The sequence below is a fragment of the Pipra filicauda genome, unplaced genomic scaffold (genome assembly GCF_003945595.2).
Source record: "Pipra filicauda isolate LSUMZ 115617 unplaced genomic scaffold, ASM394559v2 scaffold436_size1054928_pilon, whole genome shotgun sequence".
NCBI lineage: Eukaryota > Metazoa > Chordata > Aves > Passeriformes > Pipridae > Pipra > Pipra filicauda.
In genome coordinates this window covers 70,195-97,989 of record NW_024104572.1, presented here as the reverse complement: position 1 = coordinate 97,989, position 27,795 = coordinate 70,195, and the positions used below count along the sequence as shown (strand labels likewise).

Here is a 27,795-nt window from a genome sequence, read left to right as displayed (position 1 = left end):
GTCCATGGGGTGAGATGTCCTGTGCTCCCCAGGGAGTGGTGATACCTCCAGTGAGGACAGCCCAGGCCAGAAAAAAACTGTCTCCAACCAATTTACCTGCTCTGGCCATGCTAGAAAAGCCTGGGGACTAGCCATGGAAACTCTGCAAAGGCTCCCACAGTGGGACTGGCACAAGTGGAAAGGACAGGCTTCTTCTCCCTGCTGCCACCCTGAGCTGCTCCAAGCTCAGCCTCAGGGTGTGATGTCTAGATGGGACACTGGCATTCATCTCACACTGTTGGGTTGCCCATTGCCTTTGGCTGAGAAGACCAAAGCAGGAGCCACATATGATAGGGACAGGAGGACATGAAAACTGAGCCTAAAAGGAAAGAATCTAGCCTACAGACTAACTTCTTACATGCTGCAGGACAGCCCCACTTGCCTCTCACACAGTGCAGTCACAGCTGAGGTGGATTTCTTGGCTTTCAGGAGACAGTTTGAATTGAAAGGCTAAAAGATTCCATATCAGCCCCTTCAGCGAGTCCACTCTCACTGTGGTGGTTACCTTTGGGCTTCTAGTCTTGTTCTGCCAGGGTGGATAGGAAAAGCCTGAAGACAGCTTTTGCCTTTTTAGCCACCCTGCAACAAAAATTCAGACTCTGTGAAAACAGGATGTCAGCTTCTGTCAGAAAAGATCACAAGAGGTTTGAGGGTTTTTTTTTTTCTTATTTGCTTCTCTCTCTCTCTCTCTCTCTCTCTCTCTCTCTCATTTTCTTCCTCCCCCCCTCCCTCCCTCTCACCCTCCTCCCACCTCCCAGTTTCTGTCACACTCAGCACAGGGTCAGGGGACGAGCGGAGGAGATGGCGGTGGCTGAGGCGCAGCTCTATGCAAAGGTGTCCAACAAGCACAGGAGCAAAAGCACCTCTGCCCTCCTCGAGTCCCTCCTCGCCAAAGGATTCCCGGCTCATACCGCGTGAGTAATTTGTTCAGCTGCCTCCTCACAGTGAGATTTATTTAAGACATGAGGTGTTACCCATAAAACCCTGACATCAGGCAGCTGGCTTTTTTTTGATCAGGAGAATGTGCTGCTCCTGGGGTTGAAGTCCCTGTACAGGGATCAGACTTGTCTCACTTCAAATTTCATGTAGAGCGGTGTTTATTGCTCACATAGCAAAACCAACCTGCTCAATATCAATTTTTATAAATATATCTAAAGTATATCTGAAGATGTACACCCTTCCACATCCTGAGCCTGAGAGTCTTCATGGTGAGTTAAGAAGTTGGCCACAGTTTGCTCTCGGGATACATCATCTTTCATTTTTTTCTACTTATCAGTCTTATTATAAGAGAGTTAAATGTGGATGAAATTTCTATCCAAAGTTTTTTCAGGCCTGGTAAAGATCTTCTGCTGGATATTGTTTGGATGTTTCCTGCTGGAAATTGATCTAAAAGATTAATTTTAATTTAAGATTAGGATTAAGATTAATCCTTAACAAGATGCCACCTAAGTCTGTCAATTTTTCTTCCTGTCTTGAATCAGAATCTTGTTCTAAAAACTCTTGTTCTAGCTAGAATATATAATAGTAGAGAATGAGGGTCTATTCTTGGCAACCCAAATGAATGGGAGATTAATTGAGGCAGATAACTAAGTTAATAAAAAAGAAACATAGTGGTCACTCGTCTCCCAGACATATCTCTCATTGGACTGGCAAGTTTTGGGGAGGGTTTTCCAACTTCTGAAGGGAAAGCATAGACATTTTGGTTCCAACAGTTCAAAAAATAAATCTGATTATTGAAATAATAATCATGTCGAAGAACCCCTCACAAATATATTTTAGAAAGGAGAGCAATATCTCCCTTTTGACTGAAAATTAAGCTAGTTGGAAAGGCTCCATTTATAAGTGCTGTGTTGCTTTTTTAGGAAGAGCTGTGTTAGCAATTAACATCAGACATGATGAGCAGAGCTTACAGGGCAAATGTGGGTGCCTTGTTCCCAGTTATGCAAAGTGGAATTTTAGCTGTGGGCTGAAAATCTGGCTCGTCGTTTCTCTAGTAATACTGTAAGTTTGGTTGCCCCAAAGTAAAGGCTCGTTCTTCAAATTTTTGTCCTGTATGTCACTCTTTTCTAGTCCCCTTCAAAGCACTTTCTGCTCTTACTGAGATGGCTTTGTGCTTCCCAGGTCAAAACCAAAAAATAGTGGCAGAAATACTATGCAACTGACCCAAAATGACAAAATATCAAAAAGCAATTTAAAAAAAAAAATTATTTAATTTTATTGACTTGAAGACCATCAAAATTTTGATTGTGTTTTTATAAAACCTATTGGCTGTCTCTGTTGTTCCTGGATTGAACCATAAATTAAAAGTTTCTTTTGAGATGTCCTGGCCCGAGAAGTATGAGGCTGGGTGGAAGTACTACAAAATCTTTCATAATGTAGAACCAACAAACCAAAGCAACATTTTCCCAAAGAACAAAACTCAAATATGTGAGGGTCGAGTCTAGCATTAGATCAACAAATTGGGCCTCCCCTGATGCTTATGGAGGATGGAACTGTGCCATCAGTTTTTGTGTTAGGGAAGAGCCAGTTTGTTCTCGCTGTAAATTTATTTTTAATATACTTTCAGTACAGATTTTCAATGGTTTATTCCTACTCTCTACATGAGAAAAATTGGTATATGCAGAGTTTGTTCTGTGCGTTATCGTTCAATCTTCACTGCTCATCTTGGAAGAATAGGATGTTTAGTCACAGCCTCATGCACTCCTAGTGCAAAGGGCTCTATAAACCAGGATGGAAATCATCATAGAGCCAACATATATGATGAGACAAAAGGTGGAGACAGGTATGGAGAGGAGCACAAGGTTATAACGAGATAGTACTGAGCAGTTCATGGCCTGAGGTCTCACTCTCTGATTACATTTATGATTTTGAAGGCCCCCATGGTAGAGAGAAGATGAAGCCGTTTTGGCTTCAGGGCTGTTTGCACAGAGCTCGTCTCTGGGTGGGAAGAGCAGCATGGCACAAAGCCATTAAACACTCACTTTGAGGTGCAACAAGTGGTTAACAAAGCCTGGCATCGTGTGCCAGGTGGCAGCAGGCAGTGACACTTCCACGGGACACTGCAGGAAGGGCTGCATGGGGAGAACGACAAAAACACAAGTTGTTTGTGTTTGATGTGATGGAGAAGGAGGGGGCTCAGCAGAGGCACGGAAGGGAAACGTGCAGTGTTCAGTCACAGAGGACACAGGGTAGCTTTAAACCAGCCAACTCATGGTTTTTAAGTGATCTGGCCATGGGAGTTGATTTACTTTACGGAGAAGGAAGGCAGAAGGTAAAGTTTGAGTGGAAAGGCTCACCTCAGCCCTCATCCATGCTGAGCCCCCACTAAAGAGCCAGGCACGGTCACACATCCATATAAACACATTTAAATGTTTTAGTAAACCTGTGTGTAGTTTTTACACTAAAGGGAAGTCAGAAGACTCAGAGGAAGCATCAGGGATGAACCCAAGTCCTGCAGCTCAGTGCACTCATTGCACTGCTGATGCATGTTTGGGTATAACAGGGATAGATAGAGAACAAAAATGAGAGGAGACAAAATGTTTCAATGCCATCAGGATGCAGTGGCCAGAAAGGATGGCCTCAAGAGAGAAGGAAAGATGTGAACAGATGCTGAGTAATTCAGTGGTTTTTTTCCATGTCCACTGTCTTGACCTCCCCTTCATGTTTCTTCTGAGAAGTCTGTACCTGGGTTTCAGGGGTGGAAATGGGGTTCATGGGTGCAGGTGCTGCTTCAACACTGGAATCCTTCCCCACATCACCTGGTAGTTAGCCACAAATACGTGTTCACGTGAATCGCATAGCTGACATTTTAAAAGCTCTAGTGAGAAAAGGAAATGTGAATCAAATCCAACCCCAGAGGATGGAAGTTGCAATAACAGAGAGAAAAGTGAGACTTTGTCCCTCATCTTGGACCGAGCTGCTGTTTTAGATCTGGCTCTCTGCTGACCTACGGGAGACCCTCAGAGCAGATTTCAAACCCCAATATCAGTATTTTTTGCTTTTTTTTATATATATGGGCTTGGGCCTGGCATCTTGAATCAGAACTTTTTCCTATGAACCAAGAAAACTCTGCTCTTACAGTGCGTGGATGGATGGTTTTCCTAACCCTAAGGAAATCCATATAGTCAGTAGGGCTGCTAAGGAAACACAAATGATCCTGTGGGGAAGATAGGTTACCAATTGTCAAGGAATTAAAGAATTGCAGTGGAAAAAACTGCCTAGAGGGTCTCAAGAACATTAAAATATACCAGGAAAAAACCTAGTGGCTAAAGGTCCTGTCTATGCTGGAAAGTAAACTTGGTGACCACAGTCACTAAACACTTTTACTTTCTAGGAATTTTCTTTCTGTTATTATGAGGAATCGATTTAGCTTTTTTTTTTTTTCTAGGCAAAAAGCTTTGGTTGCTACTGGACAAAAGACAATAGAAGATGCAGCAAAATGGTAAGCATCTGTGATTTCTAAGGTGAGCTTTTGCGTTAAACCTGGTTAAAAATCCTCATTTATGTGCTGATCCTGTCACTGAAGTTGAAGTTAGCTGCCATAAAAAAAACCCAAAACCATGCACCTGAGATTTTTTTTTTCCCCATTAATTTCACTCAGAGAGAGAAATATTTGTATTTGTACTTATTCTGGGAAGCAAGGTTACTTGCAGAAGGTCCAAGGTAAATTAAAAAACAGGGGAGGAAAGGGCAGTCTTGGGCAGAAGCAGCTACTTTTACCCATAACTGGGGTTACAAACATGTGCAGTAACAATATAGGGTTAAATGGCAATGGCTGAAGGGAAACAGAAAGGCTCAGCTTACAAAGCAAGCTGAAAGTCTGGTGGTCAGAGGGAGGTATTATTAGAATCAAAATCATATGTTAGTTTGAACCCCACAACATTTTTTTCCTCTCTATCAATACCCTCACAGAGTGTTTTTATGTCATTCATGTGATGTTAATTGATTTTTTATTTTTTGCTTTAATTCACCATCAAATTAAATCCAGTCTTTCCTTGCATTTTCTTCTGTTTTTTGTTCTGCTTTGCCCCCCTCTTGGTTTTGTTGCCTTTTACTTCATTTTTTTTTTTTCTTTTTCCTTTTGTGAAAAACCAGAGGAGGCATTTGAGAATGGCATGTTCTTTCCTAATAATTTTTTTCAGGGATTCTACCACACTTTCCAACAATCACTCCAAATCCTACAGCTGTGAAGACAAACACACAGCATGTGAAGGACAATGTGAAGGATATCACATGGCATATGAGTTTCTGACCTTCGCTTGTGCATTTTCTGATTTGTCTTGTTCATTTTTCTTAGGGCTGAATAAAAAGGTTCTTCTAGAGTATTTTTTAATCTTCAGTGAATTTTTACTTATTCCATTTTGTCACTCTTCAACATGTTCTACCCATTGCTTTTTTCCTCCTCCAGTCCTCTGTTCCCAGTCATGAAAAAGGGGGAAAAAACCCCAAACACCTAAAAAAGGGGGTTTTTTGTTGTCTCTCATTTTCAGACACTGACAGAAGCGAAGGCACATAATGAAACGTAAAGTACTCAGAAAATAAGCAGAAAAAAATTTCTCCATTATTTAGTACTTCAGAATGAAAATTTTTAAGGGGCTTTTACTTCAGCTTTTGGTTCGTAAGAAAATAATAAAATTGTGTTTCCTTTTTCTGATGTCTGCTATGGGTACTTTCAACCACGGAAAACAAGAGTAAGCAGTCTCAGTGATATGCTCTTGATTTCAGGTTGCATTCCCACTGCAACGATCCCTCTCTGGATGACCCAATCCCTCAGGAATATGCCCTTTACCTGTGTCCCACCGGCCGCCTGCTCGACCGCCTGCAAGAGTTTTGGAAGGAGAGCAAGCGCCAGTGCGGGAAGAACAGAGCCCACGAGGTTTTCCCACACATCACCCTCTGTGATTTCTTCACGGTGAGGCTCGAAAGGCGTGCCAGGGGCGAATGTCAGCTGGGTGATGTCTGGTGAAACTGGGCCACCTGCTGTTGTCTGACACCAGAATTCCTTGGTGATCAAACGACAGGACCCGGGTCCAGGAGCGTTGCTCAGTGTTTGAGTGGGATGTTTGGGGGTAGCTGAGTGACACGTGTCCATCTAGAGGAAACCTGTGCAGTCCAGGCTGCTGTCAGGCTTCAGAGACTGTGTCCATGGCTCATGGATCCAGGACTGTAAGCCTTCCTGGCTAGGGCAGCAGTGGCTGCGATCAGCCAGCAGGGACAGTGTTATAGGATGCAGACAACTTTGGTATCATGCCTGTGGGAATCTCAGGGAAACCTCTGCCTTTCCCAGAGACCCCCATCAGCAGGTCATTGCTAGGGTGGCACGTCCGAGATGTTACCCTTTCTGTTGAAGATTTTGTGAAAAAGAGAGAGGTAAAAGTCACAGGGATGGAAGGGGAGACAGCCTGGGCTCCAGTAGTGCAAGTCAGTAACTTTGTCAATAAGTTAACTTGGAAGTTTTGCTCCTGAGCCGGACTCCTGGTGAGCTGTTTTCTGGTTCTAGAGAAGCTGCTGTCCTCCTTCTGTATGCTGGGTAACCCCCTAGAGAACTTCCCAGCAGAGCTGCCTCTCCTGCATAGGTGAATGTGTCAATATCAGCAAAGTCCAGCAAAGAGTCGCTGGTCTGGGAAAGCTCTGGAGCCACCTGGAATCTGGTTTTCGTATGCTGATGGTGCAGCTGCAGCTGAGATGTGCTGAAACAGGCATGAGCCAGAGCAGCTGGACAAAAATTATTCCGTTAAACCATGCCAAAAAATATAGACAGTGAATATAAGAAATTTTGTTGCAAAATATTGAATGGTGGTCTCTGGCCATTAAACACAACTATACAGAACAAAAATCATTAATTAGTAAAGAATGCCATGCTTTTGGAAGGTGTCAGGTTTAAAGACCTGCCTGCAAAAGACAACTGCATTGCAACCCTCACCTTGCACATCTTTGCCCCATTCCAGGTAGTGTATTTCCAGGGATATTTCCAGCCCCCCTGGGGCTGTTCTCTGCTCCCTGGCTGTCAGCAAGAGCTGACCTGGGCACCTCACAGGCACAAAGTGAGACTCACTGACCCGGCTCCCACCTCCTTTTCCTGACCTGCCCTCTTCTGTTTCCCGGCTTCCCATGTCTTTTGCAGCTCCCAGAGTTGTCAGCCCCAGGAGGAGCCCTGTTGCTTCCTGGCACTTGCCCTGGTGTAGGTTCCCCCCTACCCTTGCCCCCCTACACCCAATCTGCCCAGTGTCCCCTGCATCCCCTCCTCCCTCTGACCTGGATGGCACAAATCCCACCTTTGTCTCTTCACTTCTTCTATTGCTTAACTGCAACTTTTTCAAGGAAGTGTGGCTCTGTACAATCCCTTATTTTGCTGTGGTTGGATCACATTGACAAAGATGCCTCAGGAATTTTGCTGAGGTGTGTTGCTCAGCGTCTGAAATCTTGGAGTTTTGGCAGAAGCGATTTCAGCGAAGGACCTTAGGGTAACAATAACACAAATTATTACTTAGAGTTGAAGAGGGAAGTCATGATCCCTTCCTCATTTCAGAGAGGTTGCTGCACACCTGTCAGATGGTAAAATTTTTTCCTACCCAGACTATATACACCTCGGGTTGAAGGCTCTGTCTCCTGTTACAGAACCAGGGCAACACCCTGATCAAAATACCTGATATTACTGATTTTAATGCCAGGAATTCCAGGCAAATTCATAGGTATTTTGTGTTTCTCAGGTAGTTTAATGCCCCATAGTTTTCTACTGTATAGCAGAGGTTACAGTGCTGGCTGTTGAGCTGGTGGGTAAACCTGCTCCTCCTCCTCTGTTTTCTTTCAGTGTGAAGACCAGAAAGTGGAATTATTGTATGACACCCTAAAGCGGGTCGGTGACAGCTTTTCCCAGTGCTTTCCACCATCCATTTCCCTAACACTACATGCATCCCCCAGCTACCTTGGCTTCTTCATTGATGACACCCATGCCAACGTCCTCAAAGACTTTGCTCTGGCGTTCTCATCAGAGGCTTCGGCCCTGGCAGGTAGGGCCAACATCAGAGGGAAAATGGGTGAGTCATAGCACAAATGTTTAGGCACAGTACTGAAAACCTCTGCTGTGTCTCCAGGGGAGCTTAGCTGATGTTTTACTGCCAGCAAGCACCCTTTCCTCCCCCAGATTTGAAAGCAAAGTGGCTACAGGATCATGTTTTAGACTTTGAAGACACAGCGCTTTTGTCTAGAAGCTGAAATGATTGTCTCTGCCTAATACCCACTCCACTGACATTCCAAGAGGAATGTCAAACCCTGTGCATTTTTTTCCTCCCATGCGAAGCCAGGAAACAAATCTAGTCCATGTTTGTGAATTATTTTGGCATATTAAAGCCATGACACTCTTCAAAACCATTATTTAGCAGATGTAGCAGTAGATCTACTCTACTACTAGTTACTGTGATATTTCCTGCATCATGCAAAGCATGTGGTATAAAACAAAAAGAGCTTTAAATCACCTTTGTTTCTACATTGTGATGTTATTGTTTCATCCCTAGACTGCCATGTGAAGCCCTGTCTGAAGCAGTTCCACCTTACCCTGGCTCACAAGTTTTATCCTCACCATCAGAAGACTTTGGAACAACTGGCCAAATGCATTAACCCTGGGGAGCCCTGCCAGTGGGTGGCTGCTCTCTACTCACGGGACATGCGTTTTGTGCATTACCAGGTACTGTAATCACATTTATTGAATTTCCTGAGCTTGTGGTCAGACTCTTTGCTAGAATATGTCCCTCCTTAAGAAAATCAGTGCATGGTCAGCACAGTGTTTCAAAGAGCATGGTTGTTTCAATTGCCTTTTTGGGTTGAAAAACTGGACTCGTGAATCAGTACACAATACCTTTATGGTGGGCTGCTTGACCTGCATGTCTCAAGATCTAATTCCAAACTCCATCAGAAAAAAAATAATCTTACCATGGCATGAAAAATTAAAAGAGACAGGAAACCACGATCATTGAGTATTTGCTAGCATTTTTCAGTTTACAGTTTTGCAGTAAAATTCCACTCAGCAAAATTAGTTTTCTTGTTTGTTCCAGCCATGATGAAAACTGCACAGGCTCAGTTCTCATTAACGATTTTCTGCTTGATAGACTCTTTGTTAAAACCGGTCAACATTTTTCCAGTTCTCATTTCTAATTTTAAATTATGGAATGATCAACAGTTTTTTGCCAGATCAGTAAATCGCTTTGTCCCAGGTCTCATATTGGATTTTAGTCACGCTCAGGAGAGCTGCAAGTGATCACAAAAGTAGCTGATAACACTTTTGCTGTGTTTGCTTTCAAATAAGTCTGTGCCAGTTACGGGGGGGAGGGGGGGGGAAGTATTTTTATGAAAACCAAGTGCCTTTTTTACACATACTACAAGAGTGGTAGAGTCTTCCCTTTTGTCTGCCACCAAAGAGCACGTTGCAGAGCGAAAAATAAAACCCATTGCGGTGTCCACGAGAGGTGAACAAGCATCCCCTGAGCTGCTGCAGAACCAGCATCCTGACCCTGCTGCATGTTCCCCCGCAGAGGCTGAGGGCCCTCTTCCAGTACAAGCCTCAGAACATCGATGAGCTCATGATCAACGCCGGGGATTTCATCTACGTTGACCCGACGCACCAGTGCGACGTGAGCGAGGGCTGGGTGGTCGGGACCTCGCACCGCACAGGCTGCAGGGGTTTCCTTCCAGAAAACTACACTGAGAAAGCCCACGAGTCAGACACGTGGGTTAAGCACAGGTGAGTTCAGGGTTTTGTGGGTGTTGCTTTACGTCAGCCACTTTGGTTTTATTTTTAGGTGTTCCTCCTCGCCGAGAGCCGTGGGCAGAGGAGAGGAGGGTGGGGTACTGAGGGTCTGGGTGGGATGATAATACACCTTCTGAAAGAGAAGAGGTAGGACATGCACCCTCAGACACCAAGAGTTCACAAGTTCAGCTGCTAGAGGGATGACCCCTGTTTGCTCCTGAACAACCTGAACACCCTAATGAATTTTAAAAGACCACATTCTGCCAGGCAGGCTGAGCCTTCAGCCTGGCTCTCTGCTTTCTTCTCTTTTCTCATTTCAAGAGCTCTGAAAGTTAACTTGAAATGAAGCCACACAAAGGTTGCTCTACCACCTTGAGAGTACCCTCATCTTGTTGATTTACCCTCCATCAGAAGGCACCTGCCTGGCTTCCTGCACTTCACTCTGCAGCTGACAGCACTGCTGATGCTGCTTGTAGATTAGAGCTGATTTTTCTAAGCAGGGAGGTTTAGATGCATTTCTTGCTGAACCCTCAGAGGCAGGGAGGAGGCAACCAGGTAGTGTTTTCTGCTTGAAGGTCCCACTTTAGCAGGGTTACACCCAATATGTGCCATCAGTTCATATTCTAAATCAAGAGCAAAGTGATGAAGTGGATTGCAAGTGTGCAAGAAGCATTGAATGGAACATGAATCCTGACTTACAAGTGCCTGTAGACATCATCATGACTCAAAAATCTCTTCTATTTGTGTGCGTGCTCATATATTTGTGTGTGTGTGTGTGTGTGTGTGTGTTGCTTCTGCTTTTTCTGCAGGGAATATGTTTTTGGGACAGCTTCAAGATCCTTCACCCAAACTGAAAGGGAATCTAATGTAAAGCTGAATGGAGAAGCCCATAATCCAAGTATGTCAAGGAGTAGAACCAATGCACTTTCTATTCAGGTAATCGTTTTTTCCATTTCTTATCTTTGCCACATGCTTGTGCAGATAAATTACTAATTAAAAGTAAATGTAATAATAAATGTAAATGTACATTTAGTAAATGCTTCCCTTTCCTCCCTCACATTTTCATGTTATGTTGTAATGCATTTATATATATATATGTACACACACACGCTCTTATTGTATGGTATAGTAACTCATAAATATTTTGTAGTGTATATATGATGTATACACTCTTGCCTTTCATAACACTCTTTTTGTTCCTGTCAGAATAGCACAACGCATGAATTCTCTGCTCAAGTTTCTCTGAGCAAAGCCTTCCTGGGCAAGCTCTGCAGAGGTATGGAGACAAGTCTGACAAGTGACACACAGGCACAACTTCTCCTGACTTCCACATGGGTTCAAGGCAGAGCAACTCTATCTGAATCAGGCTCATTGTTCATTTTTGCTCTTATGTCCAGATTCTACAGCTGTCATCTTCATGGTTTCCATTGTCCCAGATCACATTTAAATGTTTAGTTTTCTTCTTTATTTTTTTAGATATGTAGCTAATGCAAATAACAGCCCAGAACAGCTAGCTGGAGTGGTTAGCAGCACTGATAGGATTACACTTTTATCTGACTTTCAAAATCAACAGCTATCAATTTTTCACAGTGTTTTCCACTGGTCTTCTGGTAGAAAGAACAAAGCAAATAAGGACTCTGTTTTTTTAACTAGAGCACATTTACACCTGCATTGCACTGTTGGCTCTGGTTGTCAGGGATGCCAAGATGGTCCTTTCCAGCACACTGACATGGTGCAGAAACCCCTTTGGGCTTGCTGGCCCCACAGCCTCTCTTCCTGCTGTGCTGGGGGATAACCCCAGGCTTGTTTGTGTTAATGTCAGAGAAACTTGAGGGCACCTCGAGAGAACTTCCACCTGGGGCCTCCAGGATGCTGTGAGTGTATGACTGTGGGACAGAAAATTCTGAACAGGTCACATCCCCTTCCTCTGGCTCTTGGTTGCTCTTGGCCTCACTTATCTAGGTCAGATCTGTGGCAGAGCCACCACTTGGCCCGAGGAACATGTTGTGCAGATGGGCACCTCTCCAGTCTAGAGTCTTCCTGGCCTCTGGTTTCCTCTCAAGCAGAAGAGGAAGACCACAAAACCTTGGTTTTACACTCTGATCTTGTGGCAGTTGATTGGTGTTTCATGGCAGAAATGCAATGGTGTTTAACAGAATACATGAATAGCCATCTCATAAAGCTTCTTAAGAATTTCCTTCTCTGCTGCTGAAGATGCATGTCACTGACCTCAAGGCTGCAGCAGTAATGCAGTTTTTAAAGTTTTAAAGCCTTTGACCTGTTCCTCATGTTCTCGTCCATATTTAATGTGCGTTGTACGCTAACCTCAAACTGCTTAACATTTATTTGTAATTCCATGCAGTCTGAGAAAAAAAAAAAAAAAGCAACCTCATAGAAGATCTGGGTTCACTGTTGACTTGGCCACACAAAGTGAAAATCAGAAGTATGAAAATCAGAAGTACTATTTTCATTAGGAAAAGAAGAAGTTTGGTGTTAATCCTGGTGTAGAAAAGGGCATTGTCACTTAAATCTTTGCTAAGTTTCCCTTTTTTTTTTTTGTTTATATCAACCATATGATAGAAATTAAAGTTGTAATTCCTTCCCACATTGGGATTGAAAGATCTGTTATCAGCACTGCCTTTCACTAGCGTAAATAGAGTTAAAACCTCGTGTAGCCCACAGGGGTCGGGGATCCGACCTTTGACAGGACAAGACAAAACGGCCTCAAGCTGCACCAGTGGAGGTTCAGGTTGGACACTGGGAAGAATTTCTTCAATGAAATGGTGGCCAAGCATTGGAACAGGCTGCCTAGAGAGGTGGTAGAGTCACCATCCCTGGGGGTGTTCAAGGAATGACTGGACGTGGCACTCAGTGCTCTGTTGTTCAGTTGACAAGATGCTGATTGGTCAAAGGTTGGACTCGATGTCCTGAACGTCTTTTCCAGCCTTAATGATTTCATGATTCTGTTTCTTTCTCTTGCCTTCAGTGGAGAGCGAGTCAGGCTTATTGTTGTCCTAAAGACAGGCATCTATTACATCCACCCTGTTCGGGAATCCAGACTTTTCATGCAGGTTATGTGTAACATCATAATGAAAACCCCTTTTCCCACAGCTGCCTCAGAACGGCCCCCTGCGCAGAGCGGTGCTGGTGATGCGCCACGGGGAAAGAGTTGACCAGGTCTTTGGCAAATCTTGGCTCCAACAGTGCCTGACTGCAGATGGTGAGTGAGATAACAAGAGGATCTTAGCAAACCAGAGCTAATTAACCCCCGTAATGGGTCCAAGAGATTCAGTCTTCTACCCGTTATTGTAAACATGGACACAAAATAGTGAATAGCATTGCAAGGCAGGCCCAGCTTTGACTGCTTTGACCTCCACTTAACCAGGTCATAACATCCCCAAGTCCTTCATGCTTATGCTCAATAAACCCTGCAGACAAACAAAGCCCTTGTGCTACTGATGGAAGTGTGTCTCACTGGCGGATGAACAAATCACAAGATCACATTCACCACCACTCACTGCAGAAGGTGGAGGTTGTCAGACCCCTCCACCTTTCCATGACCGAGTCAGAATTATGGTCTCTTGATCAGAGTCACAACACATCACTAGTCCAACCTGGGGAAGGTGAGCAAGAGCAACCTGTGGTGGAAATGAAATGCTGTGGTGGAAATGAAATGAAATGATGTAAATTAAAATCCAAATTTTAATGAAATGATGTAAATTAAAATCCAAATTTCGTGGCCTTCTCCCTCTCTCTCTTAAAAAAACCAAAACAACAAACACAACCAAAAAACAAACAAACAAAGAAAACCAAAAAAACAAAGAGTATGTTTTCAGGTGAAGAAAACTGACACAAAACAGGGAAATGTGTCAGGAGGAAGGAGGGGAACAAGAAGGTGTGAGTTCAGAAGCAAGAGCTTTATGCTGAAAGTCACACCTTTGCTATGCTGGAGATTCCCTATGTTCAGTGGGTGAAATTCACATCAGATGAGGACGGTGGGCACCTTCTGGCTGTACAATCAATGCATTGTTTTCATTTTTCTTCAGTGTAAATGTTGGGTTTCTGTCATTTTGGCAATGGTAAAAGAATATAGAGGTTTTTGTTTCACTTGAGCCCCACAAAGCTGAATTCTCATGCTTTCCTGTTCTGCCTCTCCTCCTCCCCATTTGCTCCTTCTGAGCTGGCAGAAGAGGTGCTATTCTGTTAGGACAGGTGGTTCCCCAAGCCAGTGTTGTGACCTTAAAATGTAACCCCTTTAAGGTAATAGCACTGGATGTTTTTCATCAGTGAGATACTGGCTGTGTCTGCAGTACTGACATAATACAGCTGCTGCCTCCCTTGTGCCACAGCAAAATGTCCCACCTCTTTTTAGGAAAATACTACAGAGCGGATCTGAACTTCCCTTCTGCCCTGCCAAAGAGGAAAGACAGCATGAAGCAGTTTGAAAATGATCCTCCTTTATCTTGCTGTGGTATTTTCCAGTCAAGGCTTATAGGTAAGCTGGATAATATCCTATTGCAAATCTAAGGGTTTGGGAAGCAGGCTGCCACCATCTGCCAAAGCTCATGCTGGCTTGTGATAGGAAAACTTCCTACCAGCACTCACTGTGGTTAGGCTTCTCTGCAAGATCTCAAATAGTACAATAGAGGACACGGCTGGTTGCTTGTCTTTGAGGCCCAAACGGCCAGTTCCTGGCAAAGAAAGTTGGAAGAAAAAAGCTACAACACTGTGCCCTGCTGCTTGTCTGCAAGTGATTAATGGCTTGTGCAGTTGTCACTGAATGGGCAGTGAGAAGTGAAGGGTCTGACCAGAGGAAGCAGCTTCATGGTCAGCAGAGTGTGGTCACATTGTCACAGGGAGGTGAAGGATGGGTGGTGTGGGTTAGTCTGACTCAATTCACTCACCAGATGAAGTTGCTTGTGCTCCCTGAGCAAGGTGCCTGACTGTGACGGTGCCGGCCTGGTGCAAATGCCTGTCTCTGATGGTTCAGGTATGCGGGGACAGCCAAATGCCTAACTGCTGTTTGCAGATTTGGAGTGATTCTTCTGTGGTTATCTTTCCAACACTCACTTTAAACTTGCTGTTTCCACCAGAACGAGCTTTTTAATGAGCTCGGTCAGCAGGTAGTGTGAAAAAATGAATAGAAAGGGACTGTCAGTGGATCCCATGTCAATGAAAGTGCAAAGCTCCAAGCTGTTTGTTTTTTTTCAGGAAGTATTTTGTAGTAGTTTCTCATCTGTCACACCTGGTTGTTCCCATCCAGGGGAAGCTCTGCTGGACCAGGAGGTGATGGTCAGCTACGTGTACTCATCCCCTGCCCTCCGCTGTGTACAGACAGCTCAACACGTGCTGCAGGGTAAGGCACCAAAACCAGCCACAGCGAAAATATCTTCATCAAACTTCTGTGAAGTCTCTGAGACAAGCAAATAAAAAGATTTTGTGGTTATTAGTGGTTATCTTTAAGCAGGGAAGTCAAGGTGGTTTTTACTCGCTGATAACGCAGGCAGCAACAAACCTGCTGCCGTGTGTGCAGTCTGGTGGGATATAATCCCATTAACTCCAGTCCTCACCAGTTAAAATGCGATCTAATGTTGTATGAAACGGAGGTGTTTCACATCAGGTTGAATTCAACATTGGTAGCTGCTCATCAAATCACCACTGTCACCTCTTACGGAAAACATTTGGAGCCAAAAAGCAGATGTTTCCAGCGCTCTGAAGGATCTGAATCAGGAGACACAGATTTCTTCCTTTCTCTTGCAAGCCAAACTATTTTAATGCCTTCATATTGTAGAACCTCTTTCCCCCTCTTTCTCCCCCTTCCTTTCCCTCTCTTCTTTTTTCGTTTCCTGTCCCTTTTCAATAAAATAAAAAATGTGTCTTTTGACAAGGGAAGTCCATTTCTAACACCATCAGACAATTTACTTCCCCACTGTGGAACACAGAGCAAAATGCTATATAAATATGGTAAAAACATTTCCTGTCCAAAGTTTATTCAGATTTCAATTTTTTTCTTCTAGCAGAGCATCACAAGACAGCAAGCTTCAGAAATTATGATGATTATGATAATGATAATGATAATAATAGTAATATAATTTGAAGTGTCTTAACATTAGTCAGACAAGAATATAACAATGCCTTCATTTAATCAACACGATCCTCTTTTGTTTGACAATAAGTAATTTGTTTTCTTCAATGAAAGTACTGCAGCAAACAAGGGAGAATGTATAGCCTGAATGCAGCACTTTGGGTGTACCTTTCTCCTAAGATGTATTTCTTGTTCTTGCAGGGCTTAAATTAAATCAAAAAGTCAAAATCAGGGTGGAACCAGGTCTGTTTGAATGGACCAAGTGGGAAGCAAGCAAAGTAATCCCTAACTTCATGACTGTGGCAGAACTGGCAGAGGCATCTTACAACATAGACACAAGTTACAGGTAATTGCTCCATTTCTAGCTGATAAAGTTGTGGAGTTTTTTTCCCCTGAGATTTTTTATCCTTTTATGTGTCATAAATCATTACAAACACTGCAAAGATGGAGTGATCCTGATCAAATTCTGTGCACCCCAGGGCAGAGCACGCAGGGTCTGGAGAGGGAGAGGTGAGCCTGACATGAGCTACCTGTCCTGGTTTTGGGGACAGGCAGGACAACAGTGTTGCACTATAACTGATGTTTGAAAGGGGGTTTTTTTCTATTTTAATTTGCCTAAATATTAATATTGTGCTTAGCAAGGACTTTTTGGGGCCCTCATAACTTGGTGGGGTGAGAGGTGATGCCTTTTCTGAGCACTTGCAAACCACACCCTGGCAGGAAATGATGAGGCTCCAATTCAACCTAGCTCCTCATCTCACTCTCAAACCAGGCTACTCTGTGTTTGCAGTGCACAGCCAGATCCAGGAAATTACTCAGCTGATAAAAGCAAGTGTCTCTGGGATTTCCCACATATTCAAGAAAGGGGGGAAGGAAACCTCTTATGTCTTAATGCATTTCTTATAGACAAGCATCTTCATTTGAGATTGCACGAAGGAACAAAATCCTTCATTTTCTTGGAGTACAGGGTTTTCTGTTGTGGTTTTTTTCCACCAACAGACTGTTTTCCCTAGGTTGGGGGTTTTTTTGTGCAAAATCACCTGCCTCAAAAGAAAGCGTGCAAGTGAGAGCATTGAGAAGCTCAGAAGGGAAGCTCTGAAGCAGTGCTAACTACAGTGTTCAGGCCTCTCCCAGCTCACTCAGGTCCAGGCAAAAATGGGATGGATGAACTATAAACTTGCACATGTGTTGCCAGTTTCTTCCCACCACGTGCAGGGTTGAAAATCCTCCGGTCCCAGGGTCTGGTTTGACCATGTTCGCCTGTGCAAATGACAACCTTCAGCTGGGTTAGGTCCCTGATTGTTCCCTGTCAGTAGTGGACCAGTTTCAAATTTTCCTGTTTCCAGTGCCACTAAGAGGCAACGTGAGAGCACTTGAAATACTTGCTTCTCACATGGTGTGTGCTGAGATGAAACCACCCAGGAGCTGGGTGCCTGGGCTGTGATGGTTACCTAGCAGCCTCCTTGATGGTGGAAAGAAGGGGACTCCCGAGACACTGATTTTCCATCATAGATAACCTGTGTCAGGCACTTAGGATAGCATGAATTTCCCTCTGAAGGACCTTATTTATTTCCACTGACCTTGCCAGTCACTTGAGTTGTAGGCAGCTGGGTGGGATTAACTCTGCCTCCCTCTCCTCTCACACTCTCACAGAAGCAGAGGTTGGTCTGTGCTCTCTGTCCCAAAGCAGGACAAAATAAACTCTGCCTTGGCTGTTCCTGCTGTTAATAACTTCGAGTTGCTGTGAAATCTCCTTATTTCTTTCCTCTTCATCCTCTGCATGGAGGACAGAACCTTCCCTCTCCACAACAGCCCTTTGCAGACTGTTATCTTGTCCTTCTCAGCCATTCCTCTGAGCTGAACTCTTCCTGTGCTCCCCTGTGGGCTGTGCTTTCTGGACCCCTGTTAACAGGTCCTTTCTGGATTTTTGCTTGTTGATCCTCGTGTCACTTGGCCTGTAGCACTCAGAGCTGGACACAGCACTCTCAGTGAGATCTTAGCCTGGGTTGAGCACTCCTGTTGGTATTTAGCCTGGAGACCACCTGGGCTGGTGCTGGAGATGCTCAGTTCTGGGGCAGGACAGCTGGTTACCAGCATGATTAATACTGAAGAGACAAAGGTGCCAACAGGACAACACATTAAAAAAAAATAATTGCAGCTCTGCCAAAATGGAGACCAGTTTTGAGCACCCCAATCTAGACTTGTCTGATCTAGCCAAGATTAATATTAGATTTTACATACTTTCTACTTCTGCCATTTGTGATGACTTAATGTACTGAGGACTCACCTGTGAAAGAACACTATGATACCACACCTTATTGCAATATATTAATCTAATCTCATTCCTGCCTGTTCACTGAATAAGGAGACAGTCAAGTCAGGGCAAGGGGGGACAGTTGTTTGTAGAAAAAAATTAACACCCTGTGTTGTATCACAACACATGGCTAAGGATTTGCCAGCTGTAGCAGTGAACACTTCCCATTCCTGGAGAAGACAGATTATATGGATGACATGAGTTTGGGGAGGTTTTATTCTGTTGCCAAGAAGCCCTGGTTCAAGCATCAGCTAAGTGGGTAGGTATCAAAGACAGGAGTCTGGTGAGAGGCAGCAAATGACTGTGGTCCTGCTGCCTATTTTGCCTGTCCTGCAGATCTCAGAAGGCTGACAGGGTCTCCCATCAGTGGGAATTTGGTGTTCCCAGCCACCTACCCTTGGCACCTCAGGGTGCATCAGGGCCCTTCAGGTTCTTCCCTGCTGCTGCTGGCCTGGAGCAGTCCCCAGGCCTCCTCCCGGGGCTGGGCAGAACTGGTGTCCTGGAAGCTGCTGTGGAACCCTAGGATGGGTCTGTGCGGGGGGAATGTTGTCCATTGACCCAAGCCCCACCAGTCCTGTGAGGCTTCCCTGATTCACAGCGGTTTGACTCTTACTTTTTTGAAAAATATTCAGTGCAGGAAGAGCCCTGGCATATAAAAGGAAGAAGAAATGCCTGGTCTCAGCAGAAGTGCTCAGGTGCTTAGAAGGGATATGTTGCGATAAATTCTCCTGGAAACACCTTCTTTTTAACTCTGGGAGTGAAAGTCTTTACTATCCATTTGACCAGTGGAACGCTAATGCTCCAAGCAAGCTGAGGTCACAGTGTGTCAGGCAAGACAGCAGACAAAGCTTTTAACCAAGTGCCTTTTCTCTGGTGTAATCATTCAGTGGTGCTATCAGCCTCCCAACAGACACCTAGATTAACATATTTGTGATTTTGTTGTCAGGGGTAACTTCCCACTCTCTTCTCTGGTGCCATCGGAAAGTTATGAAGACTATTTAAGGCGAAGCTCTGTGGTTATGAAACAGATCATCACTGCCTGCCCCAGCAAAGGTGAAGGTTTCAGATCTTTGTATATTCTGTCAGACATTCAGAAACAGGAAGTGGCAGAGATTTGCCAGCAGAATCACATTTAATGTGAGTTGTTGGTACTGCACAAAGCTTAAAGTAGTCTGAGTGAAAGTCCTGGGCTACACTGAAGTAAAAATACATGCAATTTATGAGCTAGAAATGAGAAAAAGTAAAATTAAACAGAGACAGTAGAGTACTAAATTGCAAGACTATGCTCTTTTCTTGGACTTTCTACATTGGGTTGTAGCTCAGCAAAAGATAATACACTTTTCTGGAAAGCTTTTTTCTTTTTCACTAGCAAACTCCTTCTCTCACTAGCTGATGTGCTACAACACACCTGATTTTTTTCTGCCTGACACAATACACCCAGCCACATGATCAAAAAGGTCTGGAGAGATGAACAGCCCCGAAAGCACCTCATACCCATCTGCTGATGAGGAGCCTGACAGTGCTGCAGCTCCCTTACTACTCCTCTTTGCTTTTTCTGGGTGTACCAGGCGTCATCTTCATCGTGGGCCACGGCTCTTCCCTGGCATCTCTCACCCGGCCTCTGATGGGGCTCCCCAGCAGAGACAGCAGTGACTTTGCCCAGATGGTACGGAAGGTAAGAGGATTCTTTTCCATCAGGAAGCTTTTGTTTTGTTTTACTGTACCTCTAATAGGGAGCCTGCTTGTGCAGGGAGACACGTGAGCACGCCAATACCAATGATGTCAGCTTTCTCATTCCAAAGGGAATCTCACGCAGTTTTAGCAAAGCACTGGAGGTCAAGAGAAGGATTTCATCTGGGAGGCTTTGTATGTGACTAGCAGTTATGTCTTTGGAGAAGATTTTCAACCAACTCCCCTGGAAAGTCAATGCCATGTAACACCTACAGCCAAGAGGAACATTTGGAAACCTGGAGCTATCCTCCTTCCTTTCAGCCTGGAAACGTGAAGGCTTTGGGGTGACCTAATTGCAGCCTTCCAGTACCTAAAGGGAGACTACCAGAAATATGGAGAGAGACTATTTACAAGGGCCAGGACTGGCAGGACAAGGTGGAGTGGCTTCAAACTGAAAGAGAGTAGGTTTAGATTAGATACTAGGAAAAAAATTCTTTACTATGAGGGTGGTGAGGCCCTGGCACAAGTTGCCCAAGCTGTGGTTGCTCCATCCCTGGAAGTGTTCAAGGCCAGGCTGGATGGAGCTCTGAGCAACCCAGGCTAGTGGAAGGTGTCCCTGCCCATGGCAGGGGGTTGGAACTGACCCAAAACAGTCTGTGATTCCATGGTTCTGTGAAACAGGGCTAAGAGCCTTCCTTCTCCTCCTCATGGTAAGTGTAACCTACGGTTTTATTCAGCCTTTAGATATATTTAGACATATTTTTACTACCACTGTCGATGCATAAGAAGGGGTGAATATATTCTGGTCATCAAAGCCAAGCATGAATGTGGAGAGATAAGTTCACCTTTCACCCCTCACGCCTCCAGAATGGTTTTAGTTCATTTCAGAAGAGACAGAATATCAGGGTCTGCTCTCTTCTGTAGCAAAGGCCCCCCTTCATGCCCAAGCAATGACCCTGCTGGTAACTCTGCTGGTAACTTCTCTCCTAGATCCCTTCCCTGGGCATGTGTTACTGTGAAGAACTGAAAGAGGAGAACAAGTGGCAGATGGTCAACCCACCAGTGAAGACCTTAACTCACGGAGCAAATGCAGCATTTAACTGGAGAAATACTATCCTGGAAGATTAAAGGGTCAACTCTGCCTTTGCAGTTGTAAAAAATGAGCCAAAGGCAGGTTATGGTTCAGCACAGCCAAGTGATTCATCCAGAAGACACACAGTGGGTGGGAAATGCCCTCTCCGAGTTGTCAAAGCACAGAAAAACACTTCCAGGTTTGGTGCCTGAATTTTGTTTTTATTTTGGTGACTGAGAAGAGGGGAACTATGTACTGGAGTTGAAGTGACAAATAACACTTCTAGTGGTGAGGAAAGTTCCTTTTAACCTTTTCTGAGAGTACAAATGTTTAATAAACACAGACCTAACTACCTGATTATAAATTCCACTTCAAGAGGCATTGAAGTAGACAATGTTGTATTTTCAAGACCAAACTACTTGCAGCAAGAATTCCTTTTTTTTTTTTATTTTCAGGCACGTGGATATTTTCAGACAATACAAAAACTGGGACTGAAAAAAGTCATTTCCTACTCAAAGAGGGGATCACCTCTACCTAAAACCACTGGGTTTCCTGTTCACTCCATCAGTTCTGATGGAGTGCAAATACCACACTGACTCTTTATTTACCTCTTCTATGAAGGGAGTTCATTTTCTATCAAGCAGCTCCTCATTCAGCTATTCTCGAGGGATCCATATTGCAAAAGGGTCTAAATTCCTCTTTTTTGAAGAAAACTAAACTGATGGTTTTGCTGTTGCTGGGACAAAGAAAGTGTGTTACTGTACTGGTGACAAAACCATGACATGAACAACTCTGAACCCTTCCTGTGATGGCACTTGCAGGACAACAGCTTTGCTTTGTGCTGTTTTGTGCCAAATTGTATAAATGGTGACACATCTCCTGGATGGGCCACCCAAAATGTCTCTGTAGCTCCTCTGGGTGACTTGTTTAATTAAGACAATGTAACCCTGAAATATTAGGCACAAGCAGGAAAATGCCTTTCCACTGCCTGTTTTTCTTTCTAATAATGTTCATTTCTAGTTATCAGATAACTACATCCAGGAAAGCACAAATTTTCCTTTCGATGAAAGGAAAAAAATAAAAATGTTTGCCTCTAGGCATGACTGGAAATGTTTTCATTTTCACTCCTCACTACCTGCTCCTATTTGACATCTCTCTGCATTCATGCCCCCTCAGGGCAAGTGGTAGAGCCCACCCAACATTCCATCTTTGGGGCTGAGAGGTGTCTGACAAGCACCTTCACCTGTGGGTGTAGAGATTTCACTATCTCACCCGTGCACCTGAAATGACTCATTCTGACTTTCCAGCTCTGGTGAAGTTGCTTGAGATCTTGATTTTCTGACAGCACTGTGATTTTCAAGTGAAAATCAAATGTCCCACGGCCAAGGCTGGAGCCCTTTAACTATCAAGGGATGTAACAAAAGGTGCAGACAGAGGCAGATGAGCCCTGTGCTCCCCTTTTTGCACGACCCACCTGCCTGCAGGGTATGGAGTTGGCACTAACTGACAAGAAAGAGAAAAAGGAAACTTCCTTCAGGGACAAGAGTCTTCAATGCCACTTAAAAGACTGGTCATTTTTAAAGCATAGACATAGAAAGCGTTTTAAAGCATTTTAAAGCATTAGACATAAAATTTCATGTGCTTTCATGGGAAATTTTCCTCTATCTTTTTAGAAATTATGTCAGGGTTTTTTTTTTCTTAGACGTTACCTGATATATTAATCTTAGATTGTGCTGCAAACACCAGTTTGCGTAAAGAATCTGGGTCTTCCTTTAAAAAAAAAAAGCAAAATAAAATACCAAGCGACACCTCTCCCTTCGCCCAGTGGCACCAGAAATGTTGTCAAGGTGGGTCTGTTGTGAAAAGCAACCCATAAGAACAGAATCTTTTGCTCCATCTCCTTTTTTTTTGATCAGATTTCCTACTCTGCTGCCATGGTGTACAAAACAGCAACAAAATATTTCTCTTTGCTTTTCAAGCTTTTTGATCTGCAGAGATCATGTTACTAAAAGCCAGTTTATGGTGCTGTGACGCTGTTATTGTCCATCAAGCTCCTATCCATAATGAGTGTGTGCAGCTCCCAAGAGGCAGGTGAGAGGAGGGGAGAAGGACATGGATGGGGGAAGTGTCTGTCTGTCTCTTACAGGTGGGGATATGGGGGAACGTTTCAATCAGTTCACCCCATCTTGATGTCTAATCAAATGCCAATGGGGCACAAACAACACCATTGACTAGCTAAATATATTTAACAGGCAGATCACTAAACCACTTGGACCAAAATCCAACTGCACTCTGTTTTTTTTCAATACAGATGCACTCCAGTGAATTTTACTTCAGTGAAAACAAGGAATTGAACTTCGGAGCATGTGGGAAAGAGGGTTTGAGGACTTAAGTATTCTCTTGTGGTGGTTTCTAATCCAGACACCACAGTGCTAAGTAGATGAGGACAAATGTTTAATCAAAACATTGTATTTAGCTTATAAAGACTCCTCCATTTCTAGTGTTTGATTCCATTGAACAGAAAGAACAGGCAGCACACACAGCAAGCCATTGAAACTATCTCAGTAACTGAGATAGTTTCATGACTGAGAAGGAAGGGCAAGACAAGCTCTTCTATTCACAAGGACCCTGCTTTTGGCTTCCCATGGGAGCACAGACTCACCTCTAAACACATTTTAATATCAGAGCTGAAATTATAACTTATACAAGGTTTCTTAGTTGTACAGTCTAGTGCTTAGGAGAGAGAGAATTCCTAATGTGCTGTGTACATAATATGAGACTAATCACTAAACACAGGGGAAATGAGGAAAATGTTCTGGGAAGTTTCAAAGTTGATTTTGTATTAAGCAAAAGAAATAGGAAATTCTTTTCCAGTTTCTTTTTTTTACTCCACTTCTAAAAATAGATGTTGCTTTACTCCGTTGCAATGTTTTTTAATTGGACCTATTCCATTACAAAGTTATGTACTTTAATACATGCTTCTAGTACTGCCTTCAGACTCTGAATGTTTTCTTTACAACCTGAAAGTAAAAATACAACTTCTTTTGATAAAGACCTCCAGTGAAGCTAATCTATGGTGACACCTTGTGGGAAAACACAACCTCAGACTTACAGGACTAAGTAAGATCCTGTGTGATTGAGGGATGAAGAGGAGGACCAACAATTTTATTTGAAAAATAATGCTCTGTCTACACCCTTTGAAATGACAGTAACATCAAAATTTATAAAGTTTGGGACTACTTTTAAGCAGAAGAGCTTGGAGATACATTCAAGTCCAATTCTTCTGAAAAGCAAGATGAAAAATATTCTATGAATGTTCTGATCCTGATTTTTCTTAAGCTTTTCCCTTGTGCCATCATTAATACTGGTGCAAGATAAATGTGCAGTTATGCTGCACTTTGCCCGGACTAGACCTCTTAATTCTGCTTTCTATTTTCAAGCCCTTGGACAAACTCCTAATTTCTTGCCTTCTCCTCTCTTCTTTTTCTCCTCCTTTGGTTCCCACAGGTGGTGGTAGTTTGTGCTTCTAAAGGTATAAACCCCCTCAGGCTTCATATTGGTTTGAGAAATCAAAAGGTGGTGTGGGATAAAGGCTTGTGCCAGCGCTCTTTTGCTGCCTGAATTAAAAGATCTCTGCAATATTTCTGGTCTGAATTCAGTTTAGCCCTTAGTATTGGTTTGGAACTAAGGGAATGTTCACCTGCAAAGTGAAAACTCGAGAGGCTCAGCTTGGAAAAACTGCTAGATTTGGAAATAATCTCTGTGCAGTTTGAACTGCATCAGGTTTTGTGTTGGTTTATGAGAATCCCATCCCGAGGCCTTTCCAGTCTGGAGTTACTTATTGGCATGTGTCTGTCTGACTTTAATGGACTCTCTCGTGCTCTGGGAATTTTGATATGAATGCTGATGGGCCTGGAGCCCGAGGTAGAGAGTTGACAGCCAGTAGCAGTTTGCTTTTGAAGTAAAACCACCAGTTCTGGCCCATTTGGGAAGAGATATTGTACTGATAATGGTGAAACTGGACTTGCATTTCCTAATTCTTCAGGAGAGAGTAGGGAACTGATACTAAAAATTTAGTTTAGGGGAAAGAGGAAAAACATTTTAACAACTCCTCTTTCTCTACAACTCACAATTTCAGGAAAGGTATATCCAAATTTTGAAAGTTGGTGCTAAATGAATTAAAAGAAAGCAGAGATAGAGCAACAAGTCATATCACAGAACAAAATATTAGATAGAGTTTATTGCTTCCATGCAAGTTGTTGTCCTCTCAGAAATGCCATAGAAAATTCCCATGCAATCAATCTTTCCTATCTCACATGCCATTTTGTTTGCAATTACTTGTTCTGCTCAGGTGACCTCAGTGACCACTTTTAGAGGTGGTTATCTTTTCCTCTTTCTGCCTTTTGTGGCAAAGAGAAATGCTGCATTTCCATTATTACTGTAGCTACACCAAAGCAAACATGGCTTGATAATATTGTGAGTTTTTTCTTTTTTTTTTTAATCTAAAAAATTAAAATCATTAGTTTGCTTGCTAGTTTTAATATAGTGTACTGTAAATTTGAGAAATATCTGTACAACATATTTCCTAACTCACTTCCATTTGAAGGTCATCTTGAACTCAAGCTGAGTTCATTCTTGGATAATTTATATTCCCTTTTTCCCTGCAGCACTGCACTGTGCCACCACTCGAATCCTTGGTGACCCACAAGCTCTCAGCCAAGATGCTGTCCATATACTGAACAGTTCCATGCATTCATTTCCTAATGTGCCCTCCATTTCCTTCACTGGAGAGCTCTAGTGGTGGGAGCTGTCCCACTGCAAAGCCCTGGGGTGCCCCCTCTCCGAAGAGCACCTCGCTCAGGAGGCAGCAGCTGCCCGGGAGCCTCTGAGGCAGAGGACCATGGAGATGCTCAAGGAGAGGGCAAACCCCAGCTCCCAACACACCAACGTCCTGTCCCAATGGAAGCTGAGGGAGTTTGAGAGCTGTCCCAGTGGGAAGATGTGGAATCTGAGGAACTGTCCCCATGGGGATTTGAGAGATACCAAGAACTGTTGCAGGCATTGCTGAGCTTGGTCAGCCTAAATGTCTTGTATTGTGCAGAATTCCCCTGTTCCAGTCCTCACGTTGCTGAGGAGGAATTGAGATCCTGGTAGCCTCTGCAGACTGTGTGAAGGGAACCTTCTACTTTGTGGAGGTCAAGGGGTGATAAAAGAAGACAGTTGTATTTTTTTTCAGTGTTAATACATAGAATTGGGAAATTGCCCTCCCCACTAGTGGTGTTACTGTTTGGTGCACTTTTTGCTGCCAAACAAATGATACAGCCTCCTCTTTTTCTCTTTCTTAAAAAAAAAAATAAATTTACAGACAATTTCCAATTAAGCAAAAGTCCTAAAAATATGTCCCCTTGGGTGAGGAATTGGGCAGTTTCAGCCTCAGTCACCATGGGGGCACCTGCCAGGTTTGGGCTGGGCAGCGTTGGACACCCATGAGATTGTGGTTGTGCAAGGGAAATGAGGCAAGAATAAACCTAGGATTTTTTTACAGTTTCCCTGTGTGCTGTCCCATTCCTGAGAAGTGCTGGACAAGAGGGAGACGGGGTCAGGAAATCTGGAGATGAGTCTCTGTTCCCTCAGGCCCTGATCTCTGCTAGGTGTGAGCAGGGACAGGACCCAGGGAAGGGTTGGAGCTGGGACAGGGCAGGGTCAGGTTGGATCTCAGGACGAGGTTCTTCCCCCAGAGGGTGGTGGGCACTGAATAGGCTCTCCAGGGCAGTGGTCACAGCCACAAGGCTGCCAGAGCTCAAGGAGCATTTGGACAACGCCCTCAGGGACAGGGTGGGATTGCTGGGGTGTCCTGGGTAGGGCCAGGAGTTGGACTTGGATGATCCTGATGAGTCCCTCCCAACTCAGGATATTCTGTGATTCCCTGCTGCCAACACCCACTGTGCTCCTGAGATGGACCAGGAACAGAGGAGCAGGACTGGAAAACTCAGCATCTTTTCTGACCAGGTTGTGCCGACCCAGCCATAAGGGAAAGGGAGCAGCCGAGAGTCGTAAATGCTTGTGGTGGGAAGGAGCGACGAGAGTCAGAGTCCACAAACAATTAGAGATTCTATTAAACATTTATTTGTTATTATTGTTATTCATTATTATTACTGTTTGCTATGAAAGAGAGGGAAAGAAAGAGAAAAAGTGATCACCTGTGCTTGTTGCACCCAGAATCCAATGTCGATCCAGCTGATGGGATGTTAATCCTGGTTTCTGTGTTCATCAGCCTTTGCCTCTCTGGCCGATGGGACGTCCACTTGGCCTCCTCCACAGGCCCGGCCATTGGCCCTGGGCAGGCTGGGAGCTGGGGTTCCCCTCTCTCCTCGTCCATCCCCATCGTCCTATTATTGTCCATCCCATTTCTGTCATCCTCTCCTTGTCCATCCCATCTCTGTTGTTCTCTCCTTTTGTCCATCCCATCTCCATTGAGAGTGACAGCGAGAGCCATCTCCATTGTCCTACAGAGAGAGAGCGAGAGTGAGAGAGTGAATGAGAGTGTTTGAAAGAGAGAGAGAGAGAGAAAGGTGCTCCTCCTGGGGATGAAAAAGAAAGAAGAAAAAAAGAAGAAGGAAAGAAAGAAAGAAAAGAAAGAAAAGAAAGAAAAGAGAGAAAAGAAAGAAAAGAAAGAAAAGAAAGAAAAGAAAGAAAAGAAAGAAAAGAAAGAAAGAAAGAAAGAAAAGGAAAAAAAGAAAGAGAAAGAGAGAGAGAAAGAAAGAGAGAAAGAAAGAGAGAGAGAGAGAGAGAAAGAGAGAGAGAAAAGAAAAAAGAAAGAGAAAGAGAGAGAGAAAGAAAGAGAGAAAGAAAGAGAGAAAGAGAGAGAGAAA

The 27,795-nt window shown here is 43.8% G+C and overlaps 1 protein-coding gene across 1 annotated transcript; it reads left to right on the top strand.

The window, feature by feature from the left end:
• The first annotated feature begins 840 nt into the window (after window positions 1-840).
• Window positions 841-21,175, top strand: UBASH3A (ubiquitin associated and SH3 domain containing A). Its single transcript, XM_027741984.2, has 14 exons — window positions 841-953; window positions 4,427-4,480; window positions 5,764-5,950; window positions 7,850-8,048; window positions 8,553-8,722; window positions 9,567-9,775; window positions 10,591-10,717; window positions 12,893-13,001; window positions 14,154-14,276; window positions 15,045-15,137; window positions 16,068-16,212; window positions 19,127-19,233; window positions 19,749-19,855; window positions 20,842-21,175. Exons 1-14 carry the CDS (start codon window positions 841-843, stop codon window positions 20,977-20,979), a joined length of 1,881 nt encoding a protein of 626 aa, XP_027597785.2. The 3' UTR covers window positions 20,980-21,175.
• Window positions 21,176-27,795: the final 6,620 nt, after the last annotated feature.

Coding starts and splice junctions, on each gene's coding strand:
- UBASH3A (XM_027741984.2), top strand. CDS start 841: ATGGCGGTGGCTGAGGCGCAGCTCTATGCAAAGGTGTCCAACAAGCAC. Junction 10,718..12,892: donor CCAATGCACTTTCTATTCAG/GTAATCGTTTTT, acceptor CTTTTCCCACAG/CTGCCTCAGAACGGCCCCCT. Junction 14,277..15,044: donor TTTCCAGTCAAGGCTTATAG/GTAAGCTGGATA, acceptor GTTCCCATCCAG/GGGAAGCTCTGCTGGACCAG.